The sequence below is a fragment of the Apium graveolens genome, chromosome 5 (assembly GCF_009905375.1).
Source record: "Apium graveolens cultivar Ventura chromosome 5, ASM990537v1, whole genome shotgun sequence".
In the NCBI taxonomy this organism is placed as follows: Eukaryota; Viridiplantae; Streptophyta; class Magnoliopsida; order Apiales; family Apiaceae; genus Apium; species Apium graveolens.
The window spans coordinates 18,581,766-18,603,658 of record NC_133651.1 but is presented as its reverse complement, the minus strand read 5'-3'; the positions used below and the strand labels follow the sequence as shown (position 1 = coordinate 18,603,658).

The 21,893-nt window shown below is 34.3% G+C and overlaps 2 protein-coding genes across 4 annotated transcripts; both read right to left on the bottom strand.

Moving 5' to 3' along the window:
• Window positions 1-1,781: 1,781 nt before the first annotated feature.
• LOC141723567 (uncharacterized) lies at window positions 1,782-5,528 on the bottom strand. The gene has a single exon (XM_074525403.1). The coding sequence runs from the start codon at window positions 5,279-5,281 to the stop codon at window positions 1,922-1,924; it is 3,360 nt and encodes a 1,119-aa protein (XP_074381504.1). The 5' UTR covers window positions 5,282-5,528; the 3' UTR covers window positions 1,782-1,921.
• A 7,226-nt stretch (window positions 5,529-12,754) lies between these two features.
• LOC141723564 (kinesin-like protein KIN-7F) lies at window positions 12,755-21,482 on the bottom strand. 3 transcript variants are annotated; one of them, XM_074525398.1, is made up of 15 exons: window positions 21,365-21,482; window positions 20,887-21,137; window positions 19,946-20,035; window positions 19,748-19,848; window positions 19,543-19,656; window positions 19,385-19,466; window positions 19,243-19,310; window positions 19,078-19,143; window positions 18,865-18,983; window positions 17,039-17,375; window positions 15,733-15,837; window positions 15,202-15,648; window positions 14,965-15,123; window positions 13,429-13,730; window positions 12,755-13,287 (listed from the first exon to the last, which is right to left on the bottom strand). In XM_074525398.1, exons 2-15 carry the CDS (start codon window positions 21,101-21,103, stop codon window positions 12,954-12,956), a joined length of 2,541 nt encoding a protein of 846 aa, XP_074381499.1. In that variant the 5' UTR covers window positions 21,104-21,137; window positions 21,365-21,482; the 3' UTR covers window positions 12,755-12,953. The 3 variants fall into 3 exon arrangements, with proteins under 3 accessions (XP_074381499.1, XP_074381498.1, XP_074381500.1); XM_074525397.1 differs by having other exon boundaries at window positions 14,965-15,648; XM_074525399.1 differs by lacking the exon at window positions 21,365-21,482 and having other exon boundaries at window positions 14,965-15,648; window positions 19,946-20,031; window positions 20,887-21,015.
• Window positions 21,483-21,893: the final 411 nt, after the last annotated feature.

Sequence of the window (21,893 nt, the reverse complement as noted above, 5' to 3'; positions counted from 1 at the left end):
AACATATGGTATCTACCAAGTTGATATATAAATTCATACTGAGCACTAATATGATTTCACTTACAATTTTATTTTTCCTGCTGATGACTTTTTTTGTCGATTTGTGCTTGTGTTAAAAATAGAGAGGACAAGTATTTCAATTATGTATTATTCGGGTTGAATTTCTAGGAAAAGGGTTTTGAATTCTCGGGATAAATAATTGGGAGATGTTCAAGAGTAAACGTTTGTTTTAGTTTATCGTACCTGAAATAATTTTCGTAATATGTATAAACTAAACAAATGGGTGAAATTAGGTATGAGACTTAAGGATATAAAAAATACGAAAACTATTCAACAAAAAAAAGATAATAAATAAACTAAGTAAATATAGAACAACCAAGATTTCAAATGAACAAATTCAAACTTGAAAAGGGAAAGATCCTTGGAGAATGAGGGACAAATGGATTGATCGAGAAAGATCTTTTGTTCTTATTATAAGATTATGATCGGATACACACGTATGTTTGGTAAATTACACCTGATTTTTTTTCTAGTACATGTATATATAAATTAAAGATGTAAGTATGATATTCTGCAATAATCATTCAAAGGTTTTTATAATAAACTATACTGCAACAGTTATTTGTATCGAATAGGTAAGATGGAAGATTATCATAAAGACTGTAAAAACATTAGTGCAAAGTTTAGATGAAATAGAGCACAGTTTGAACATTCTAAAAAAGCAAGAACATTGAATCGCTTGCAATACCAACAAAATTATCACAATTCACCTGTTGAGTTTGTTAGGACCATACTGAAATACAAGACCGTGAGCCAAATAAAAATGTATTTACTTGGGGAAAACCAAGAAAGAAGGTACCAATACGACAAATACTTAATTCTAAAAAGAACCCAGCACTCCAAGTGCATGTGTAAAATTATTTAAAAAAAACGTATCACTTGCAGATATTTGAAAATCATATATCTACATGTTCTCTCACAAAATAAACTATTCAGCAAACCAAACATAATGCTTGTTTACATGTATACAACAAAACATAATAACAAGTCAGAAATGTTGCTACAAAATGTGGTAGAAATAAAACAAAAATAACATGACAAAATTTATAGTAAATGAAACCAAAAAGACATACTGATTGAAGGGGGGTGGGACATTGAGCTCACTCAATCATCTTGTATAATCTAATATCTGGATCACCCCATGTCCTTCACTTGGCTGATCCTGTGGGTCTTTCTGGTCTAAGTGGATGACAAACTGGGCCATGTGCAATTATCATTTCCTATTAAAAGGGCGTGAGAGAGAAAATTGGGTTAAATATATCAAGATTCCCCCACACGCATTAACGGCTATATTTTCAGTCTCTGACACAAACACCAAAAAGTACTCCTGTTATAACCCCACGTGATGGCAACAGTTTCCCAGCTTCTTTTTCTGGCGGGAATTGCAACCTATCAAGGCTCCCCTGGCCATATAATTTGCAAGAAGATCGTGTTTTTATAAATTTCGAAAATCGCAACTATTACTCGGTGAGCTATTAATTTTATAATATATCTGATTATTTTTTGACAAATAGGATGATTTATAAGTGATTTGACAAATATTTGACCGATTTATCAATGATTTCGCCAATATTTAAGCAATTTATCAACAATTTATCGACAATTTTTGAAATATCGGTTGATTTCTATAACATAGACCGTATGCATGCAAACACATAATAGTATATTACTACAATTTTTTCACAACAAGAAACAAACCTGGCAATTGGAATAATAAACTATATGAAAAATTGAAATCGAATCTCTAATTTAATAGAGCTAATACTAGATACTACAATGTTGAACAAATAAAAATGTAAAAGAAATAGTTCCTAAAATGAAATGTGAAAGAAACTTAAATGGTTTGTTCTTCCTTAGGATTCTAAGCTGGTGAATGATGGTTTGTTGGATCAGCTGATGATGGAATATCGGCACCGACGCGACATCCTTCGAGCATGAATATGATATCAGCCATTGTAGGTCGGTCTGAGGGATCTGGGACAGTGCATAGTAATCCAACTTTGACTCCTAGCAAGAACTCTTCCCATTCTGATGATTCAGGGTCTAACTCGAGTAATCCAGGCTCTAGTAACTCTGAAATTTGACCTCTCTGCAATTGCTTTTTCACCCATTTTACGATATCTTCATCTTGTCCAAACATCACTGGTCTTTTACCTGTAAGCAGCTCCAACAACACAATTCCAAAACTGTAAACATCTGTTTCATTCGATGTTTCCCCGGTTAATATCACTTCTGGAGCTACATAACCTAAAGTTCCAACTGAAGTTGAGGTGGAAGGTTCAACCGGAGGGGCAACTGTGAACTTGTTTAGGCCAAAATCTGAGAGATGGGCTTCAAAATCTGCATCAAATAAAACATTTTGGGGCTTCACGTCTCCGTGAACCATGGCTGCTGTATGAAGAAATGCAAGGCCACGAGCAATTCCAAGTGCAATGAGGTGCCTCATTGGCCAATTAAGGACATGGCCATCTTGGTGAGATGCTTCTTGCAATAGTGTTGCAAGGTTTCCGTTTGGCATGTAATCATAGACAAGGAGTTTGAGGTCCGGCCCTGTATAGTAGCCACGAAGAACTGTTAAGTTGCGGTGCTTCACTCTGCCAAGTGCCTCGGCTTCTTTTCTAAACATGTTATCATCTAGCAATACATTAGGAAGTCTTCGGATTGAGAGTACCATTCCATCAGCATAGCAAGCCTTAAAAACTAAACCATATTGGTTTCTGCTCAGCACATTTTCCTCATCAAAATGCCTTGTTGCCTCTACTGTTTCTGCCAAAGTAATCTTGTTATTGAACATTACAAGCTTTGGCCCCCCATTATCTCCACTGCTTCGACCACCAGAACTTGCTCTTGTCGGAGTAGACTTTTTCTCTCCAGCTGCCTTTTCTTTCAATCTCTTTCGCCATTTGAGAAGGCTGTAAGTGTAGAAGCAACAGAATGCCGCGAGGCAAGCCCCGCTAACAGCCACGATAATCAAAAGGATCAGCCTCTTCTTTCTATTACTGCCACTTTCCCCTTTACATTTCTTGTCCAGTGGTCTTCCACACAATTGTCCATTCCCTGAAAATGATGCCTGGTTGAATTGAGCACCAAGCATTGCAGGAATCTCACCTTCAAGGTTATTGCTTGACACATTGAGATTCATCAGATTTGGAATGAGAGTAAGATTTGTGGGAATTTTCCCGCTTAGTTTATTTGCTGAGAGATCCAGGTATGTGAGATTCAATAAACCGGAGAGCGAGTCAGGAATATTACCAGAAAGGTGATTGGATTCCAATGCTAATGATTCCAAGGAAGAACATCTGGAAATTTCATCTGGTATTTCCCCCGTCAAATTATTCTTTCCCAAATCTAGCTCAGTCAAATAAGACAGACGAGAGAGATCAGGAGGAATTTGACCACTAAAAAAATTAGAACCAAGATTTAATGTACGAAGAGCAGAACAATTTCCAAGTTCTGGTGGAACAGAACCGGAAATGTTATTGTTGGACAAGGAAAGAACAAGTAATGATTTAAGAAACCCAAAAGTTGATGGAATGTGCCCAGAGAAGGCATTGGACGAAAGGTTCAAGTAGCTTAATCCTAACAAGCTACTGAATCCTTCAGGGACATCACCATACAACTTATTTTCCTGAAGCGAAATCACTTGCAAGTTGGGCAAACCAGCAATATCAAAAGGCAACTCCCCAGAGAGATCTTGCCCACTTAAATCAAGAGTAGTTAACTTGTAAAGAGTTCCGATACTAGAAGGTATTGAACCCGAAAAACCAGCATTACTCAAATTAAGAACTGATAACATCCGTAAATTTCCAATTTCTGATGGGATTACCCCAGATAACTTATTTCCTTTGAGATTTAACACAGTTAAGTTGCTGAAACCAGTCAACTCTTTAGGCAAGCTTCCATTAAGATTATTATCCCTCAAGTTCAAAGATTCTAGCTGAGTGAGATTGCCTAAACTAGAAGGAACAGCGCCTGAAAAGTGATTGCCACCAAGTGATAGCATCTTTAAACTTCCAACTTCACTCAAAAAATCAGGAATTTCCCCTATAAGTTGGTTTCCTTCGAGATCAAGAACACGCAAGTTTCCACATTTCTTAATTTCAGCAGGAACCAAACCACTCAAAGAATTATTAGCCATCCTTAACTCTTCCAATCGCCACAAATTCCCAATCTCAACAGGAACTTCACCTGAAAACAAATTCCCCGAAATATCCAACATTGTTAAACTCGACACATTCATTAACCACACAGGCAACTCAACCTTTATATCGTTCTGCTGAATATCCAAAACCTGCAAAACACTAAAACACATAGCATTTTGCGGCTGAATGATATCCGTAAATCCATTAAACCCTAGCTGCACATTCCTAATACTTGGAGGATAAACCGACACATTACAAAACATCGAAAGCGGAATGGAACCAGACAAATTATTATGCGCTAACGAAACAACTTGCAGCTTCGGAAGAACACCAATGCCAGTTGGAATTACGCCACTGAGAGAATTCCCCTCCGCACTTAAATGTACTAATGAACTACAATTCGCAATCGCAGAAGGAATCGTACCTTCTAAAACATTATAATCTAACCACAAATACTCTAGCTTCTGAAGCTGACCTAGACTCGCCGGAATAGATCCCGAAAATCGATTATACGACAAATTAATCAGCTGAACCTTATACAAATTCGACAGACTCTTAGGTATTTCACCAGTAAACGCATTAGACGAAACATCAAACACACGGAGACTCCTCGGAAGCTCGCCGGAAAACTCGCCGGAGAGAGAATTTCCGGCGACATTGAAAATCAACAAGTTCGTTATGTTAGACAACTCCGGCGATATTTCACCGGAAAACGAGTTGTACTGAAGAAAAACAGAGTTTAACAGAGTACATTTAGTGATAGAAGAAGGAATAGTACCGTTAAAACTGTTTGAACGGAGGCTTAACTTACGCAGCATGCGCAAGTTAGAGATTTTATCAGTGAGTGGACCACTGAGTTGAAGACGAGGCAGTCTGAGTTCAGTGACTCGGCCGTTGAAACAAGTAACGCCTCGCCAGTCACACGGAGCTGACCGAGTTGTTGGATCCCACCCGTTGAGCACTCCGAGTGGATCGTGGAGACTCAGTCTGAACGAGTTGAGTGCCTCGATTTCCGAATCGGCGTAGGATAAGAATGTGTGAGAGAATAGTAACAGGAAAATTAGAAGTAAGGTAGGCATTGTATGTCACACTACTCGTAAATCGAATGTGAACTGACTTAATTTATAACTAATGAGTCAGTTTATTCGATTTATCGAGTAGAACCGATTTTCGAGTTTTACGAATAAATAGTCCGAGGGGTGCGTAGGTTAGTAGAAGTAACCGGAGGAGGAGGTAGTATAGTAGAGAGTGAGAAATGGCAGTTGGAAGTAAGAGAGAGTACCATGTGTTGCGTCTTTAGTGAACAGTTCACTTAAAAGGGAGGAGTTAATAGATGAGTTGGTGTTTATTTATTTATTTTGTTTTTTCCAAGACAGTTTGAAATGAACTTTCTTGAAAAAGACTGGGCTATCAATGTACGGGTTTCAACTTTTAAGTTTTAACAACGCATGGGCTGAATCATTGAGGCCTACTGGGTTATGTTATGCATGAAATTGTTTCGTTATTTGGTTTTTAACCAAGTATTCGGTATCGTAACTTTTTTATTATAACTAAAATTCTGGTGTGTATTTGAGGACGTCTATTTTTTGTATGTATGGTTTTGTAATTTAATTGATTACATTGCAAAAAAATTAAAAGTTGATTGTATTATTTAGCTAATAACTCCGTAATACTATATTTTTGTAAAAATTTAAAAAGTTGATTATATTTTTTAGCTAATAACTCTGTAATATAAAATATTTCAACAGTCGGTTGTTTCAAAACATCGGATATGTTTAGTTCCGAAAAAATGACCGAGTTAAAAAATCAATGACGCACACCTTGTTGAACAGAAAGTGGATTAGCTTTGAAATAGTTTAGCAATGAAGAATTTTAAAAATTTAAATTTAAACACAGGTTGAGCCAATGATTTGTCTACTCTCTTTGCTTTTGGCGCCTCAGCTTCACTGCTTAATCAATAAAGGTATCCAATTAAGAAATAGGAGAATATAATTCCTTACCTAATACTGTAACAAGATAAAGTTGTAAAGTGGTTGGGAAAAGCATGTAAAAGTAAACATTTCGAATATAAGCTTGCCGCATCGATTTTGACCCATAATTACACGACAGAATGTTCAAATTATACCTCTTTTTCAATTCCGTTCAAAATACTCATATTTAATTATTTTAAACAATTAAAGAATATGTACTCTGTACATGTATGTTCCCTTAAAAAAATAAAAGAACACATATTATGTGAATATATTTATTAAAATATAAAAGTAAAGTACGTATTCTTGAAATACATACTTTTTTATTTTTCAAAAAAAATTAAATACACATCTCTCAAAAATATATTTTGTGAATATTTTGGATAAACACTCCCACCAATTAATATTCTAAATATTACACCAGATAATATTCTGGCTTTTAACCCAATATTTTTTTCCCAAATATTCACAAGGAAATTCAAATTACAAAGTAATTACACTAGTCAATACTCAATACTAGTCTGCGGAGAGATAATTAGCTCTCAGGTTCTTCTTATTGTTGTTTATTGTTCCCGTATTCTACTTTATTATACTTATTACTTAAACTAGGCCACGCCACACTGCCAAAATATCCCCAGTTTTTCTTCCCTCAGATCTTGCCGGAATGCCGGGTCGTCTCCTGTTTGTTGTAGAATACATTCATTTTTTAATTAATTTTCTTTTTAAAAATTTAATATTTCTTTTAAATCCCATATTTAGGACGCGTTTTTGTTGTACCCACAATTTATATTCGTTCATAAACTATCATGATTGTAAAATGCGTTTGTCGATAGTTATTTGAATACTTGTACGGTTAATTTTAAAGAATTGAATCTCACATATAAATTAGACATAGTACATAAATTGATTATTATCTTATTTACTAATCATTTTTTAGTTTAAAAATATATCTTATATATTTTTAACATATTTTTTATTATAAAAAGTAATTAAAATGTACATATATATTTTTTTAAAAAATATTAAATATAGAATCTCTTATGTATAAATAATCTATATTGGTTCGAATTATAAGATAAGTTCGAATTATAATGAGTCAATACATTTTAGTTTATTTCGAATTTGAAATCAGTCCATTGTTCAAAAAATACTCTAAATTTGACTACATAACTCAGCCGAAAAACATCGTCACATTCTACGTTTGGTAAATTTAAATTATAAGATTGGCGAGAATATCTTACCAATAATGTGAATTTTTTTAATGTCTTATGTTAGTATAAATTATAGTGTTTGAGATCTTTATAGTATCAAGTCAATTGTGTAATGACTGAGAATTTTGCGACGTAATTAAGTGAATAAAGCGTAATTTATGTGTCGTGATTATAAATTATGTGATTAAGTGTTGATTGATTGTTTGTATTGTATATTAGTATCTGGGAGCGTAGATAGAAGCGTTCTAATTTAAAGAGTCAGCTTATGAGTTAAGCTGTGTTGTCGGGCCGTCAGGTAGAACGGAACCCGTCCTAAAAAGGGATTAAAGAATTTAAAATGTGAAATATGTGTTATTATGTGAAATGAAATGTTTGAGCAAAGTATTGTGTTCCACTGACGTGTCGGTTGGTAAAGGTAATTGTGAAGCGTAATTGAAACGCTGAGCGTCGGGTCGTTAGGCAGAACGTGACCCGGTACGCGTAAAGAATATATTAATAAAAAGAGAAAAATTTTATGAACAGACATGAGTTGTGATGTGTGAGTATACGTGCTTGCTTGTCTGTATGCATGATTATGTGATATGTATATTTTTATAGATTTAATGGAATTAATTGATTTAAATAAGGTTTATTTAACCTTTGCACATTTTTATAAAATTATCAGAGTAAGGTAAAGGTAGGGCATTTGTTTTGTTATCTTCAAAATAGTCCCAGGGACTTTCTAAAAATGATAGACGGATTTATTTCATGATCATTGTATTTTTAAAATGATTTTCTGTATTAAAATGCTATTTTTAGCATAAACTTGTAAAAATCATATAAAATCAACCGTACGCTCAAAAGTTTATTATGAGTAATGGTTGGAAAGCTAATTTCGAGATCTACGTCTTAAAATTATTATTTGCAATAATTTTCAACTTTCTGAGAGAGATATATTTAATATTCAATTTTTATTTTATTGGGGTAAAAAGAGAAAGGAAATCTAATCAAAAGGGGAATTAGTAAATTACTAAACTATCTCTGCCCCCTATTATATATAACTCATTTCTTTTCCCGCTTTCTTTTTCTTCTTTTACCGTGGCACTCATCTCTCTCTCTTTCTCTCTTTCTCTCTCTCTCGATCACTCTTCTTTCTCTCTCTCGGCTCTCTCTCCATCTCTCTTCACTCTCTTACATGCAACAACAAAAACTCAACCAAATTCAAAGATTTTATTATCCTTAATCTTCATTTTCGATATACTACTCAAACACCACTTGCATGTAAGTGTTTATGTAAGTTTCATAGTTCCATCTCCATGGTTGTGTTCTAGGAAATGTGATTTCTTGATATATGATCATAAGAGAATATTAAAGTGATTTTGTGGTTTAAAACTCAAGAGGAGACCCGTTATGGGCACTCTTAAGTTCGACCACCACCGGCCATGATCCAAGGAAATCCGGTGGGATTTTAAGAAAATGATGTGCTAGTTGAAATAATGTGATTTTTGAGCTTTATGCACTTTAAAAATTGTATGTAGCCTTTGCATGTCTTGATTTCTTGAAAAGTTCAAAAAGGGTTTTGTATTTCTTTTGAAATTTAAGTGTGTTGATTGATAAAAGGATTTTTATGATTGTTTTAAAAGTATTTGGACTTGTGTAATTGATTGGATGCTTGAGAAATCAAAATTTGAGGGTTGCATGTTGAGGTTTTGGTTTGGCTTTTGTACTAATAAAAAGGGAATTGGATTTTGTGACTTGATCTTGGTGTAAACTAAGTTTAATTAGTAAGAAATGTGATAGCATGTTGGTTTAAAAGAAAAATTAGTGATGCATGTCATTGTTTGGTTCTCGAGTTGTGATTTATGGTTATAGCCGAATGAAAAATAGGTCTAAAAGAGATTGGTTTGATGCTAAGTGAATGCATGCATGTTTAATTAGAAAATTTGATTAGGGTTTGAGTCACTAAGTGATGTTTTGATGTGTAATTCGAAAATTGTAATTAAAATGAGTGTTCGATTTAATTAAGAGATGAACTTGAATTGCATATAAGCATATATGTATGATTTGGTTCGAATTTTGTTAATAAAGAAAAGGATGTTAGTTTAAATGTTGGATTATGCTAGAACTAAAGTTGCATGGTGTAATTTTTGAGAAATTTAATTGAATATATATGGTTATGGTTCAAATTTTGATGATTAAAAGAAAGGAAAATGATTCTTTAAAGGTTTTTGAATGAGTTATGTGTTTATGTGAATTAAGTGAGTATTGGATTGATTTTTGCACAATAAGGCCGAATAGGCCCTAAGAGTTAAAAGTCAAAACTTGGTTTGATAATCGAAAGAATGATTGGGTGTGTATATGTGAATATCCATGGATTTGATTGTTTGATTGTGGTATGTGGTTCGAATTAAGGAATAAAAGAAATTGGGAACTAAGTTGATTGATTTTAAAAGCTATAAGTGATAGTTATGGTCGTAAAGATTTAGTTGTGAATGAATCGTGTACTCGTATGAGTTATACTAGTTTGATTTGAAGAATAGTCGAGATTAAAGCGAGTATAAGTTGATTATTGAGTATATAAAGATATTAAGGCTATGAGAAAAGAATGTGCTATGTGCATGTGTGTATAAACTATACTCGTATAGTTCGAGTCAAAACCATAATCGAGCTATCGTATTGAGTGAACGTTCTGGGAACGAGAGTTGAGGAAAGGGAAATGTATACTAGGTGGCAGTAGTTCAACCTTCAGGAAAGCGAATTCAGGCAAATAACTCTATATACTTGCGTAAATGGTTATAGAGAGGATATTGTTCATGCCAAGTAGAGTATTGAACTGTTAAAGTAATGAACCCCTGTTATTGATTTTGAGATTCCCTGTCATTGATCTTGTGAACTTGTTATTGATAAGCTTATTGATCCAACCCTGGTTAACTTTTTCCTATTCACTTGTTATACGATGAACTGTTATAAACCCTATAAGTACCATTATGAACCCCTGTAATGATGCTTCAATTCGTTGTTTACCTTATCCCCTTTTGATCCTTGAAACGGTTTTGATTTCCTTAACTTGAGTACCATGTTATCAATGATCAAGATCCCTAAAACTGAACTTTGCTTATTCCTGATTCATTCCCTTAACTTTGAATTCTTGAAATTGAACTTAAGAATGAGTTTCGATTTGAAAGAGTCTGAATGATTTCATATTCTTGGTAATGGCAAAATGAATTTAGTAAACCTACCTTTTTCCAACTCAAGATTTTCCAAACGAATTCCTGATGGATTGGATTGGGATGTAAGAGGCTAGTGGGAATAGTCCAGTCATAGTAAGAGGCTAACGGGGCTAGTCCAGTTTAAGGCTGAAATTATGCCATTTGTACCTTAAAAACCGGATGGAGGTCGGTACGGGCTGATCACCCGTATTATTATTATGAAATGAAAGATAAAGTAGTCCAATCAAGGGTTCCATAATTAATTAAAAAGGAATTGAAATTTCCTACCCAGTAACCGATTCTTTGAAAATGAAAAAGGTTTATATTGCTTTGAAAAGAGTTGATTGTGATATTGTGAAGCTTACAGCTTGTGAACCCTGATTTTGATTATGTTGATCATATAATTGATTCCTTATAATGAAAAGATTGTCGCTTTCCATTTGAAAGATCATTTGTGATCATGTTAATGATTTGTGATGAATGTCGGCTTTCACCCTGCCTTGAGCCTTGTTCCTTGAAAGCCCAAAATTTTCTTCATAACCTAAAAGATAGAAATCTGCCACCTAGAATTGATAAAGTAGAATGCCCTGAGATCAGTAAAGTATATTGCGGATTTTATATCGTAGAACTGCTTTTTAGTTACTTGCTGAGTTTTATACTCATATGTTTTGTTTTAATCTAACCATGGCAGTTAAGCAAGAAGATGGTCAGACTTAGGCGCACTGCTCGTAAGAGCGTACCTGGTGGTCCCTATCGTGTTGAGGGCTTCCGGTTGCCAGAGCAGGTAGTAAAGTTTTCGAGTGAGCAAGCGCTTAGCCAAAGAGTTGTAAAGATATAATGGGTTATCTGTCAGTTTCAAAAACTATCTTTAAGATACAAAGTTAACTTCTTGAAGAAATTTGACTCAGTCCAAAGGTAATTTAATTTGACTTCTTGAAGAAGATCCTCCCCTTGAAGAAATTTGACTTAGTCCAAAGAGTTGTAAAGATACATACGTTGAATTTCAAAAACTATCTTTTTTCATTAAAATCAAATTTTATATTAACAGTAACGTAAATTTTACATTATTGTATATTATGATTGCAAGTCATTCTGGCTTCAATTATGCATTTTTTATCTTTTTAAATTGAGTAAGTTAATTGTAAGTTATTAATAAACTCAATAATAATATAGACCAATACATATAGTTTATTTAAATAAATTCAAATTTTTTGGTCAACTTTGTATTTAACATATATGTTAATTTTTAGCTTTTTATTTGTAAACATACTAACGGCATTCTACAGATTATGTTTAATCATTTTGTTTTAAACATACACTAACTACCATGTTTATATTCATTCATTAAATACAAATTATACAACACAAACAAGAATATATATATATATATATTTTGTTTAATGAGCTATATTAGAAGCGCTGTTTAATTTGGTAATGTCTTGTATGAAATTAATATACATTCATAAACAATAAATTTGTATTTGATATATGTTAGACATTGTACAACATTTACAAATAAGAAAACAACTAAGAGCAACTCCAACAACCTCCTTGCATTTTCACTACAAACGATATAAATAAACGAGCTTCTAATTATTTAGAAGCCAAAATCAAACAATTTCTCAATTGTCCTTAAACTCAGTCTCTATCTATCTTTTTACTCATTAAAGTCATTTATGTTAAATAGACGGGTAAGAAAAATATAATATAATAATAATTGGGGAGGGGGTATTCACTCAAGTATTCGAAGCTCCCAATGTCATAGAGAGGGATAAGGAGTTTGTTGGAGAGAAATTTGATGTCCATTTCTTCAAAATTTGACTTAAGAACTTATATAAGGATAATGTTGGAGTTACTCTAAGAACATTATAATTGCATGATGCACAAAAGAATTCTCGTGCCTCGCACAGGTTATTAGGCTGGTGTCTCTATATAACACAACACTCTATGATTTTTTTCTGGAATACTACTACTTAAGAGTTTAGGAGATCCCAGTTTCTATGCCTAGCAAATTTGTTCTTCAATATAACTCTTTACCTGAAAATTGGTTGTAAAAATACTTTTTAGACCTATAGATACTTGTATGAATCAAAAATTTCAGCTCATTTGAAGACCAAATGAATTTCAAGTTCAGAGCTGACGAATTTGTAATTTGTTCGTATCCCGCCGCCATTGATTGAAAATTGAACAGAACTCAAGGACTAAAATTGAACAGAACACTCGATGACTGAGCAGTAGCAATGTAAAACACAAAGCTAAAGCTGAAGCATTGTAAATAAATTTTTGTTGCATGGAATTTTAAGGTTAGTAGTGCCAGTACGTAGATATACCTGCAGGACGTGAAATTGCAAGATCTATTTAATTACGAGCATCTGTGAAAAATTATGTCTTCTGATAATGTACTATTGATGACAGGCTGTCTCTCAAGCCACGTTTCTTTTTTGAACCCCAGTTGGAAAAGTTAAGGCCCATGATCTCCTTGAAATTCTTCTCGCGTGTAGCAGGTCCAACTAGCTTGCAGACGACATCAGCACTGCCTGCGATATGATCCATATCTTCTGTTTCGGACCATAAGAGGTTGGCCAACTGCAATCTTCTATTTTTAGCACTTAATGAAATGCCCCATTCAATGAAGAGGCTCTCCCTCTCCAATTCAGATAGTTTTTTCCGCATTTGCGAGCTTAGCATTTGTCTCTCACGTCCGAGAGATTTTGCACTGTTATCAGAATTTTATCAAGTATAATGTAGTTCTGAGTAATCAACAAACAAATTAACGACATAACAGTGGCGCAGAGTGCAAAAAGAAAAAACTTAATGTACAATGCTGTGTAATGTATTATTTGAACTATCAGCTTACCTTGAAGCTAAGGTGAGAATACGACCATCTCGTGTAGTTTGATTATAATTTGAAATTTTTTCCTTGAGGAATGACAACCTCTGAAGCTCTATCTCCATGTATACACAGTCACCAGGGTCACCTTTAAATAGCAAAAAGAAATGTGATCTATGCAGTAATGACACATTGCAAGCATCCCAAAGTTTAACGATTTCTCTTTGGAGTCTCTTGAATTCCAAGGGCCAATCATCTACCTCTGGATCCAAGCTAACATCCTTAACACTCTTTGAAGATCTATTAGACTCTGCTTCAGTATCAGTTGCCTATTATGTTTGGCAGAAAATAAGATTACAAAAGTCGTTAAACAAAGCTAAAAGGCTGATGTAGAAGAATAACATAAAAAGTGTACTTATCTGATCCGAAAAAGTAAATCCTTAAGTATTTACTAAAGCACTTAATCTATAAAAAAATCATCTGATAAAATTTGTGCACACTTAATTATGAATATCGTAGAGGGCTATGAAAAATTCATTTACAATAAAACTATGTTCTTTATGAAGCAAGATATTGTAGTTATAGGGATATTAGGGGTGGTTCAGTGTTTATTAAGTCCATTAGATTTAGATTATTTTATAGCCTATATATTTAGATTTTGGGTCTTGTTCATAGGATAATACAGTTGTTAAGTCACGGAAATCCACTTCTTTCTTGGTGATTACAACATTCCTGTTCTTGTTTCTGATGCAAGTTCTCTGGGTACAACGTGACACACTTTATAAGAGATATATCACATAATCATAGTGAGTACGTAGACTCGTTTTGGTTTTCATCTGATTATTTGGGAGTTGAGGTGGAGCTACAGGGGGTGATTGGGTCATTCTCATGCTGATTATGAGAAGAATTATATGTTTTTTGATGAAGTAAGGAAATCCATTTCATGTCTTTTGTTTCCTACATCCAAGTGTGATTACCTAATCTAAGGATATTTTTGTGGGATTATTTATGTACTTAAGTGGTTGATCAAAATCAAAAGAAGGTGAAGATTCATCAGAAATTATATCTTAATTTTTTGGATCTGAGTATCTGACCTAGTGTGTATTAGGCACATTAAAATTTTGTTATTATACAGCCCTATATATTCTAATAGTGATTATCTTGAGAGTAAGTATCAAAGATTCATTGTGTTTGTTCTACTTGTAGAATCCCCTCGATAATGGATGAAACTGCATATATTTGTATCTTCTTGTGTGCTTGTGTGTGGTGTCTAGTTTTTGTATCTAATAAACCTAACACAAGAAATGTGCAAAGAGACAAATATTCAACAATGAATGGAGACAAGAGCACTTATATCGTAAGAGTGTGTTTGGTTCAGCGTTTTGGGAAAATTAACTACTTATTCGGGAATTGTAAGTACTTTTTCTTAAAGTGCTTATTTACAGGGAAACACCCTTTTAACTTACTTTAGGCATATTGATTATACGAGATTTCTCCAAGTAAAATGGTCACGCAATGAGAAACGTTGGAGTACTAAAAATCTAATAACAAAATAAAACTGACCGGAGATATGGAAGCATGGTCGTCATTCTGAAGCTCAGCCGTAATTTTCATTTCTGCATCACTACTAATATTTGCAATAGTCGATGTTCCCTGCTTGCATATTTTATGCTCAATCTCATTGGTCCCAGCAGGAGGATCAGAATCACTGGCACCATGATTCTGCACAGAAACTTTAGCATATGGTCTACCAGTAAAATCTTTCACGAACCCTTTTGGCAGTTTGTGATCATTGCTTACCTTCAACAAGGGTGAGAACCGTACTACTCCATAATCCCGGGATACAGGTATAACCCTATTCTGGAGTTCAGTATCTAGTTCCGTGATAGTCATATTAGGCGAGCTTTCAGTATTATCTTCCAAAAAACAGCCGGGATAAAAATAGCTGTTGGTAACTTCTTTGAGCACATCCTCAAGTGTATCATTACTTCTATTATCAAGTTCATCCATATCATGAGATGATTCACTTTCACTAAATTGCAAAGTACTGATTTGAAGCCTATCAGATATATCATTACGCGGAAACCTATTTATACTAGAAAATTCGGCGTAGCTCTCACTGAAACTACTAGCACTGCATTCATCAGAAAACTGAGATGAGGCACACGTTCTATTGTGATCTTGTAATATATGTTCATTATCCGGTGATTTGTGAATTCGCAAGTGAGGGTATTGATTCAAACCTTCCTGCAGGAGTTAAAACAGATAATACATAGCACAGACAACATATGAGGATAAATACAGATTTCACTTGGAAGCATATATACTTACCCTTGATGGCGGACGTCGCTCATCACTAATCTGCTTTAGCAAATTGTGAACCTCTGTTTTAGCAGCATCTCGTTGCAGTCTCAGATTTTTCACCTCTTCCTCCAGCTATACAACATTATATAAAACAAATAGATAGAATATAATTACACCGGAGATGTAATTAGTTATTGGAAGTAAACATGCCAATACATGTACTGATATATTTATCTGAATAATACAATTTAGAAAGTAATGTCTTGAGATTCAATCAAAAAAATGTCAGGAGGATGTGTAATCTAGATAATGTAATCTTACATCCAACTGAATTTCCTGCAGTGATTTATAATGGCAATCTTTGTTTGTGGGAAGTACAGAGCATTACAATGCAGTATGCTCCCTTGCTCAAGATATGCTACTTTATTTTGAACAATTTAGTGTTGTAACTGAAGAAAAAATGGCAGATTTAGAATTTTCGCGCAAATGATCAAAACACAACACTGACAACTTTTGAAAAATACTTCAAAAAACATTAGGCCTAAATGGTGGAATGGAGTATGAGTTGTCAACTTGTTAAATTAGGGTGCACTGTCTAATACTCCACTTGGATGTAACAATTGGGTTTTTCCGCTTGGAAAATATCTAAAAACCGCTAATGTGGCCTAGTTTAACAGGGGCAATATAGAAAACTAGAAAATAAAACTTTTTTCCAGAAAAATGTGCAGGAATACATTGCAAGAAACCCTGAGACATCTCTCTCAGACAAAGCATGGCTGAGAACAAAGATGGTGAAGCTGCACAACCACAGTAAAAAATATATAACTTCCGGAAAAAAATCAAAGAGGAATTCTGAAACTGGTTTCATTAAATAGTTCGATAATGCAGACAACAAATTAGGAAACCCGAATATGTAAGCAGAATAGAAACAAGATGACGTTTTGCTATATAAAATCATGCTAGTAAATCCAATGACATACTCTATGGAAGCCCTCAACAGCGAAATTTAATTTCAATTACCAAATTAGCCACGATTGGTACACTTTTGGATGTAAAAATAGCAACCTAAGTTCGATGGAGCATTGGAGCTTAACAGCTTCTAGATAGCATTATAACATAAATGTTATACAGTCAAAATTTACCAAAGATTCTATAATAATTTTCTATCACAGGGCAGCGATCACTTTAATATATACAATGTAGTAATTTTATTTTATAATATGTTTCTAGTTTATCCATATAAAATAACACAGTTATTTAAATGTCATAAAAGAGTTCTTCATAGTTAAAATATTTGTTTGGAATATTAGTAATACAACTACTTCATGGTTACCTTTTCAATCTTGAGGTCTTTCTCTCGAAGAAGTGCAGATAATTTTGACTCGGCAAAAGTAGATCTTGGATTATTTAACTCTCTCTCCAGCCTAGCTAATTCTCTTTGCATGTGTTTGACCAAAGCTTTATCTGATATGATCACATTAACTTGTGCATTGGTTGATACTTCTTTGGCACGACTTGCAAACAAGAGAGTATTTCTTGATTGTTCAGCGTGACATCGTGCAGGGCTCATCGTACAGATGATGGCAGTCCTAGCATTGGGCCCCAAAGAGGATTGCAGTATGCGGGTTAGCTTAGAATTTTTATAGGGAACAAGACCATTTCTCCCTTTGCTGCAAATGAGCAACAAATCTGAGTAAATAATTACTTCCTTTCAGGACAGAGGTGATCAGGTGAAGAAGGAAAATGTATACAGAACTTCAAATAATCAAAGAATAAATTTCCTATAGCTATTTGCTGTGCTGATGCCTATTCTTTTCCTCGTCCTCTTTCTACTTCATTTTTAAATTAGAGCTTATTTAACAAGATTGAAGATATAGTTTTACAAGTATGAGAGATGATATCCCGTGAGCTGCCATGGTATCCTTGAGCCGCTATTTTTACCCATGGGGTCTGTAAATTTAAGAAATCATCTCAGGTACATTTTATTAACATTCAGTGTTCTTTCATTTATCTGAGACTTTCTAAACTTCTTATTCTCCAATTTATTATTTTTTAAATGCTTTTTAGAAAAAAAGGATTTGAAAACTGGGGAGATAGTTTTACCACTCTAAATTTTGGATTCTGCAATTTTGTATTATGAAATTACTAATATTTTATATGATTAATTATTTGCAAGATTTTGTTTTAAATCAATCTAAATTTTGCAATTTTTGCACTTGTCTGATTTCTCTTGGATGCTTTATTTTGCTGATAGTCTTGATGGATGGAGGAGGCTGGATGCTCTGCTCTAATATTTATTTTGCCTGGACTTTAACATTTCGTAATAGAGGCTAATTTTGATATTAGTACTTTAGTAGAACTATAGCTTGCTACTGGAACTAGCTACTTGTTTAGCCTTTCTAAAGGTGTCATTGTACTGATTATGAGATCAATGTAAATGGAGCAAGTAGTGGAGCAGTGAAGAAAGTACTTAACTATTAAAATTATGCTAGCTTTGGCTATATGTTGACAATACATGCTATTAAAAATATGTGTTTTTTTTAAATGAGTTCGGGGCGATTTCGAGTTGAGCCGGACTTTCAAGTTTCGAGTCTACTCGGTCCGGCTCGTGTAAATAAACGGGTAAAAATTTTTGTTCGAACTCAACTTGTATTCACTCTCGAGCCGAGCAGATCCATAATAAACGAGTTCGAGTTCGACTGGTTCGCGAGCCGCTCAACTCGAATTACAGCCCTCCCTCCTTATACTATACCTACACTGATATGTGGTACCATTTGCCAACCTCTAGTGAGTTAAAGCATCACTGCTATCCCAATAACATACAGTTATGACTAGTGAAGTAGCAAGGATACCACTCTAACAGGAGGATGTGGCTATCTTCTTTTTTAACAAACTTCAAACTCTCTCTGAAACTCAATTTATATTATTTAATCCGACTCTCACAACTAGAGTTCCTTAGTTTATCCATGTTTGCATTTCTTCGTTAGCATCGTGAAATCATCTCGCTCACATCCATTCTTCTTCAACTCGGGCTTTCTGACACCTAGGGAAGATATTTTCCACACTGAATGTATGTACCAATCCTATTTACTAATTTCTTTAGTAACTAAAATTGATTTTTAGGGATCATAACCACCATAGAAATTTAAGGAGTTAAACCTTAGTTTGCGGATGACAGCTCCAAGGGTAAGCAAACTTCGATTTATGTGGCTGCCTTCCTTTGACCTTGTAGCTAATGACTGAGATGCCTGCTCACTTCCGGCAAGATCCACAAAATCCTACATTTAAATAAAAAAGAGAATATTATACACTTTAAAGCTTAAAGTCATACAATTGCTGCTATGTTTTTCTCTCTATATAAGAAGCACATACCACAGCAGAAATAAGAGTGCTTGGGTTATCATTGCCTGAAAGATCACGCGCAGAACTCTCAATTTTCTGTGGAATCAGTCGATAAAGGTAAATACAAGCCAATATCCCAATAGACGCAACACTGTAAACTTTGTAAGGAAATGCTATGCTAATAAATAATAGTACCAGTCTAATGATTTGATGAGACCTAGAGCTTGTTCCATTCAGCGAGGTCTCTCCTATTTGCCTCTGAGCTGCAAGAATGCACCATGACATATCAGGCTTTAACAACAATATGCAGAACTTCAGAAAATCTATGTGTCCTTACCTTCACAGACAGAAAGAAGCTCCCTTACATGATCCCAATCCCGCAGAGTTGCCTCTGTTAGATTCTCAACAATAGTACCTTTCTGTCCAAATAGGCAACACTTAATAGTCATGCAAGATAAATATATCTATAACAGTATGTTCCGGGGATGAAATGACCTCTGGATCGTCAAGAAGTCCGAGCGGAGAGCTATCTGTGCTCAGTAGGTCTCTGACAGATTCCTTGTATATCTCCATAGCAGAGAACTTCAGAAGATATTCTCTATTCTTGTGCTAGCAATATCACATCCATAAACAATCAATGCACTAGGAAGAGCCACTAACTGGTAATACATCATCTTCATGATTAATAAATATTAGTTACCTTCTCTATGTAGTCATATATATCTGATATGGCATACTCCGCAATGCCACTCATGGTGTATGTCTTTCCGCTGCCCGTTTGTCCATATGCAAGAATACTTGCTGTAGTATACACATTATGTCACAATTACAGATTGATCATTAAGCTCAAACTCAAGAGGAACAGAATTGATAAGAAAAAGAAAGAACGGATACTTACAATTAATACCATTGACAGCTGAAAGGGCTACTTCTTTAACTCCTTCCATGTACACCTGTCTCGTGGAGCAGTCTGGACTAAAAACTCTGTCTAGACACCAAAATATACCGCTAAGAAATTAATGCTGTGAATAATTAAACATAGACAAGATTATCATGCGCAAGCAGAAATATACTATGTAAAAGGGGTGACGGACTAATTCAGTAAATTTGTGGACAACTGACATATGAAACATACAAAGAGCTTATCAGGACTCATCTAGGACAATACAAAAATTCTATCTGAGTGGGAAAATATATAAGAGAGCGCACTCTTAGGTGACCAACTCATCTAAAACCTTAAGGATGATACTATGTTAAGTAACCAGCTCTTCTAAAACCTTATAGTGTTAGAGGAAGGCCCAACTGGATCTTATATTATATTCTAACAAGCACCTATCCCAGGGGCGATTGTAAAGTGTTTGGCGGGGTGATAATTGTCCCTCCATTATTTTTAAAAAAAAAACAATTTTGTACTAAAGTATGATATGTTTATTATGTACCCCATCCTAGAATGTTCGGCGATGAAGCATGTCAAGACCAGTGTTCTTAATTGTAAGGGGATGAGTAGCTTAATGATTGTTTAGTATGTTTTATTTAGAGAGATTTAGCTTCTTAAATTGATAATGATGTTATAACATATCGTTTTTAGTCAATGAAAACTCGTAGGGGGGGGGGGGGAAAATTAAGTATTACAGTATTAGACAATTTGATTAAGTTTATTTGTGCAATTTGTACCCCCGTTTCCAAATTCCTGGAAACGCCACTGGCCTACCCCAATCTAAATTAAACGTATATGGTAGACTTTAGCTCCATTACAACCATCTCAGACATTTAGTAGCCATTGTGATGAACAAACTTAAATGGGAATAACCAAACTTAAAGCCAGAAAGATTTGCATACCGAATTTATAAGCAGTTGGACGCAAGGATTTGTCTTGCACGAAAAAGTTATTATTCTTGCAGACAATGATATTGTCATTAGTACATTCCCAATCCGACACATCATTTGTTGCAATCTCCTTGTGATTTAAAGGCCGCAACCTAACCGATACAAAAAACTTTTCCTCCTTGCCCCTTTCCATTGCCACATCTCCAAATGCTCCCATTCTAACAGCCATGGAAGCTTCAATGCTACAACAACTTATATCTTATCTGCATTATACAGGGCGACCTCAATCATTATATTGAAACTAACAAAAATAAATCAAGAATTAACGTTTATCAAGTCCAAATTAATTTATGTACAATCTTTGTTTGCATGCATGAATTATGTCTTGAAAAAATGGCACTTTCTGATTACAAATTAATTACAAATGTCATGAAATTTGTTAGATTACAAACTAAAAATAAAATGAAGCTGGTATTAAGCTTAAAATTACCAGGAGAAATCAATGTTAACAGGTCAGAACAATTATTCATAAATCTCTCTGTTTCGAGGAGAGAGATCGAAACAGAGAGATTTATGAACTGATTCTAAACAGAAGAAGGTTGGGTTTGATTTGGACCTAAAAGGAGACCAAAACTGCACGTGGAGTTTTCAATCGCAATATTAATTATCCACCCCAGATTATAGAAAAATAAAGAGAAAAGAGGCTATAATTTCCTCGATATAATATGTGCACGTAAAATTAATTAATTAATGTACATAATCGAAATAAATAAATAAATATTAATTCATTCTTAGTTTTTATAATTTTCTCCACTTTCTTTCTTACGTATGCTTTTACACCCTATTTTTCAAAGTTTAATGACGTAATAAAAAAATATAATGTACTTTTTAGTTAAAGTATTGACCTTGGGCCTGGGCCAACAACCCAACAAAAGATCGGATCATGGGTTTAAAATGAAATGAAAAAGCCCAAAGCCACCCACCCATACTTTATTACCAAGCTAAGCAAACTAGTTAGA

What these genes read in the sequence shown, in the direction of transcription:
- LOC141723567 (XM_074525403.1), bottom strand. Translation starts at nt 5,281, where the DNA reads ATGCCTACCTTACTTCTAATTTTCCTGTTACTATTCTCTCACACATTC.
- LOC141723564 (XM_074525397.1), bottom strand. Translation starts at nt 21,103, where the DNA reads ATGGCTGTTAGAATGGGAGCATTTGGAGATGTGGCAATGGAAAGGGGC. An exon ending in AAGACCTCAAGATTGAAAAG is followed by an intron (nt 15,838 to 17,038) that starts GTAACCATGAAG and finishes AATGTTGTATAG; the next exon opens with CTGGAGGAAGAGGTGAAAAA. An exon ending in ATTCTCACCTTAGCTTCAAG is followed by an intron (nt 13,288 to 13,428) that starts GTAAGCTGATAG and finishes TTCTGATAACAG; the next exon opens with TGCAAAATCTCTCGGACGTG.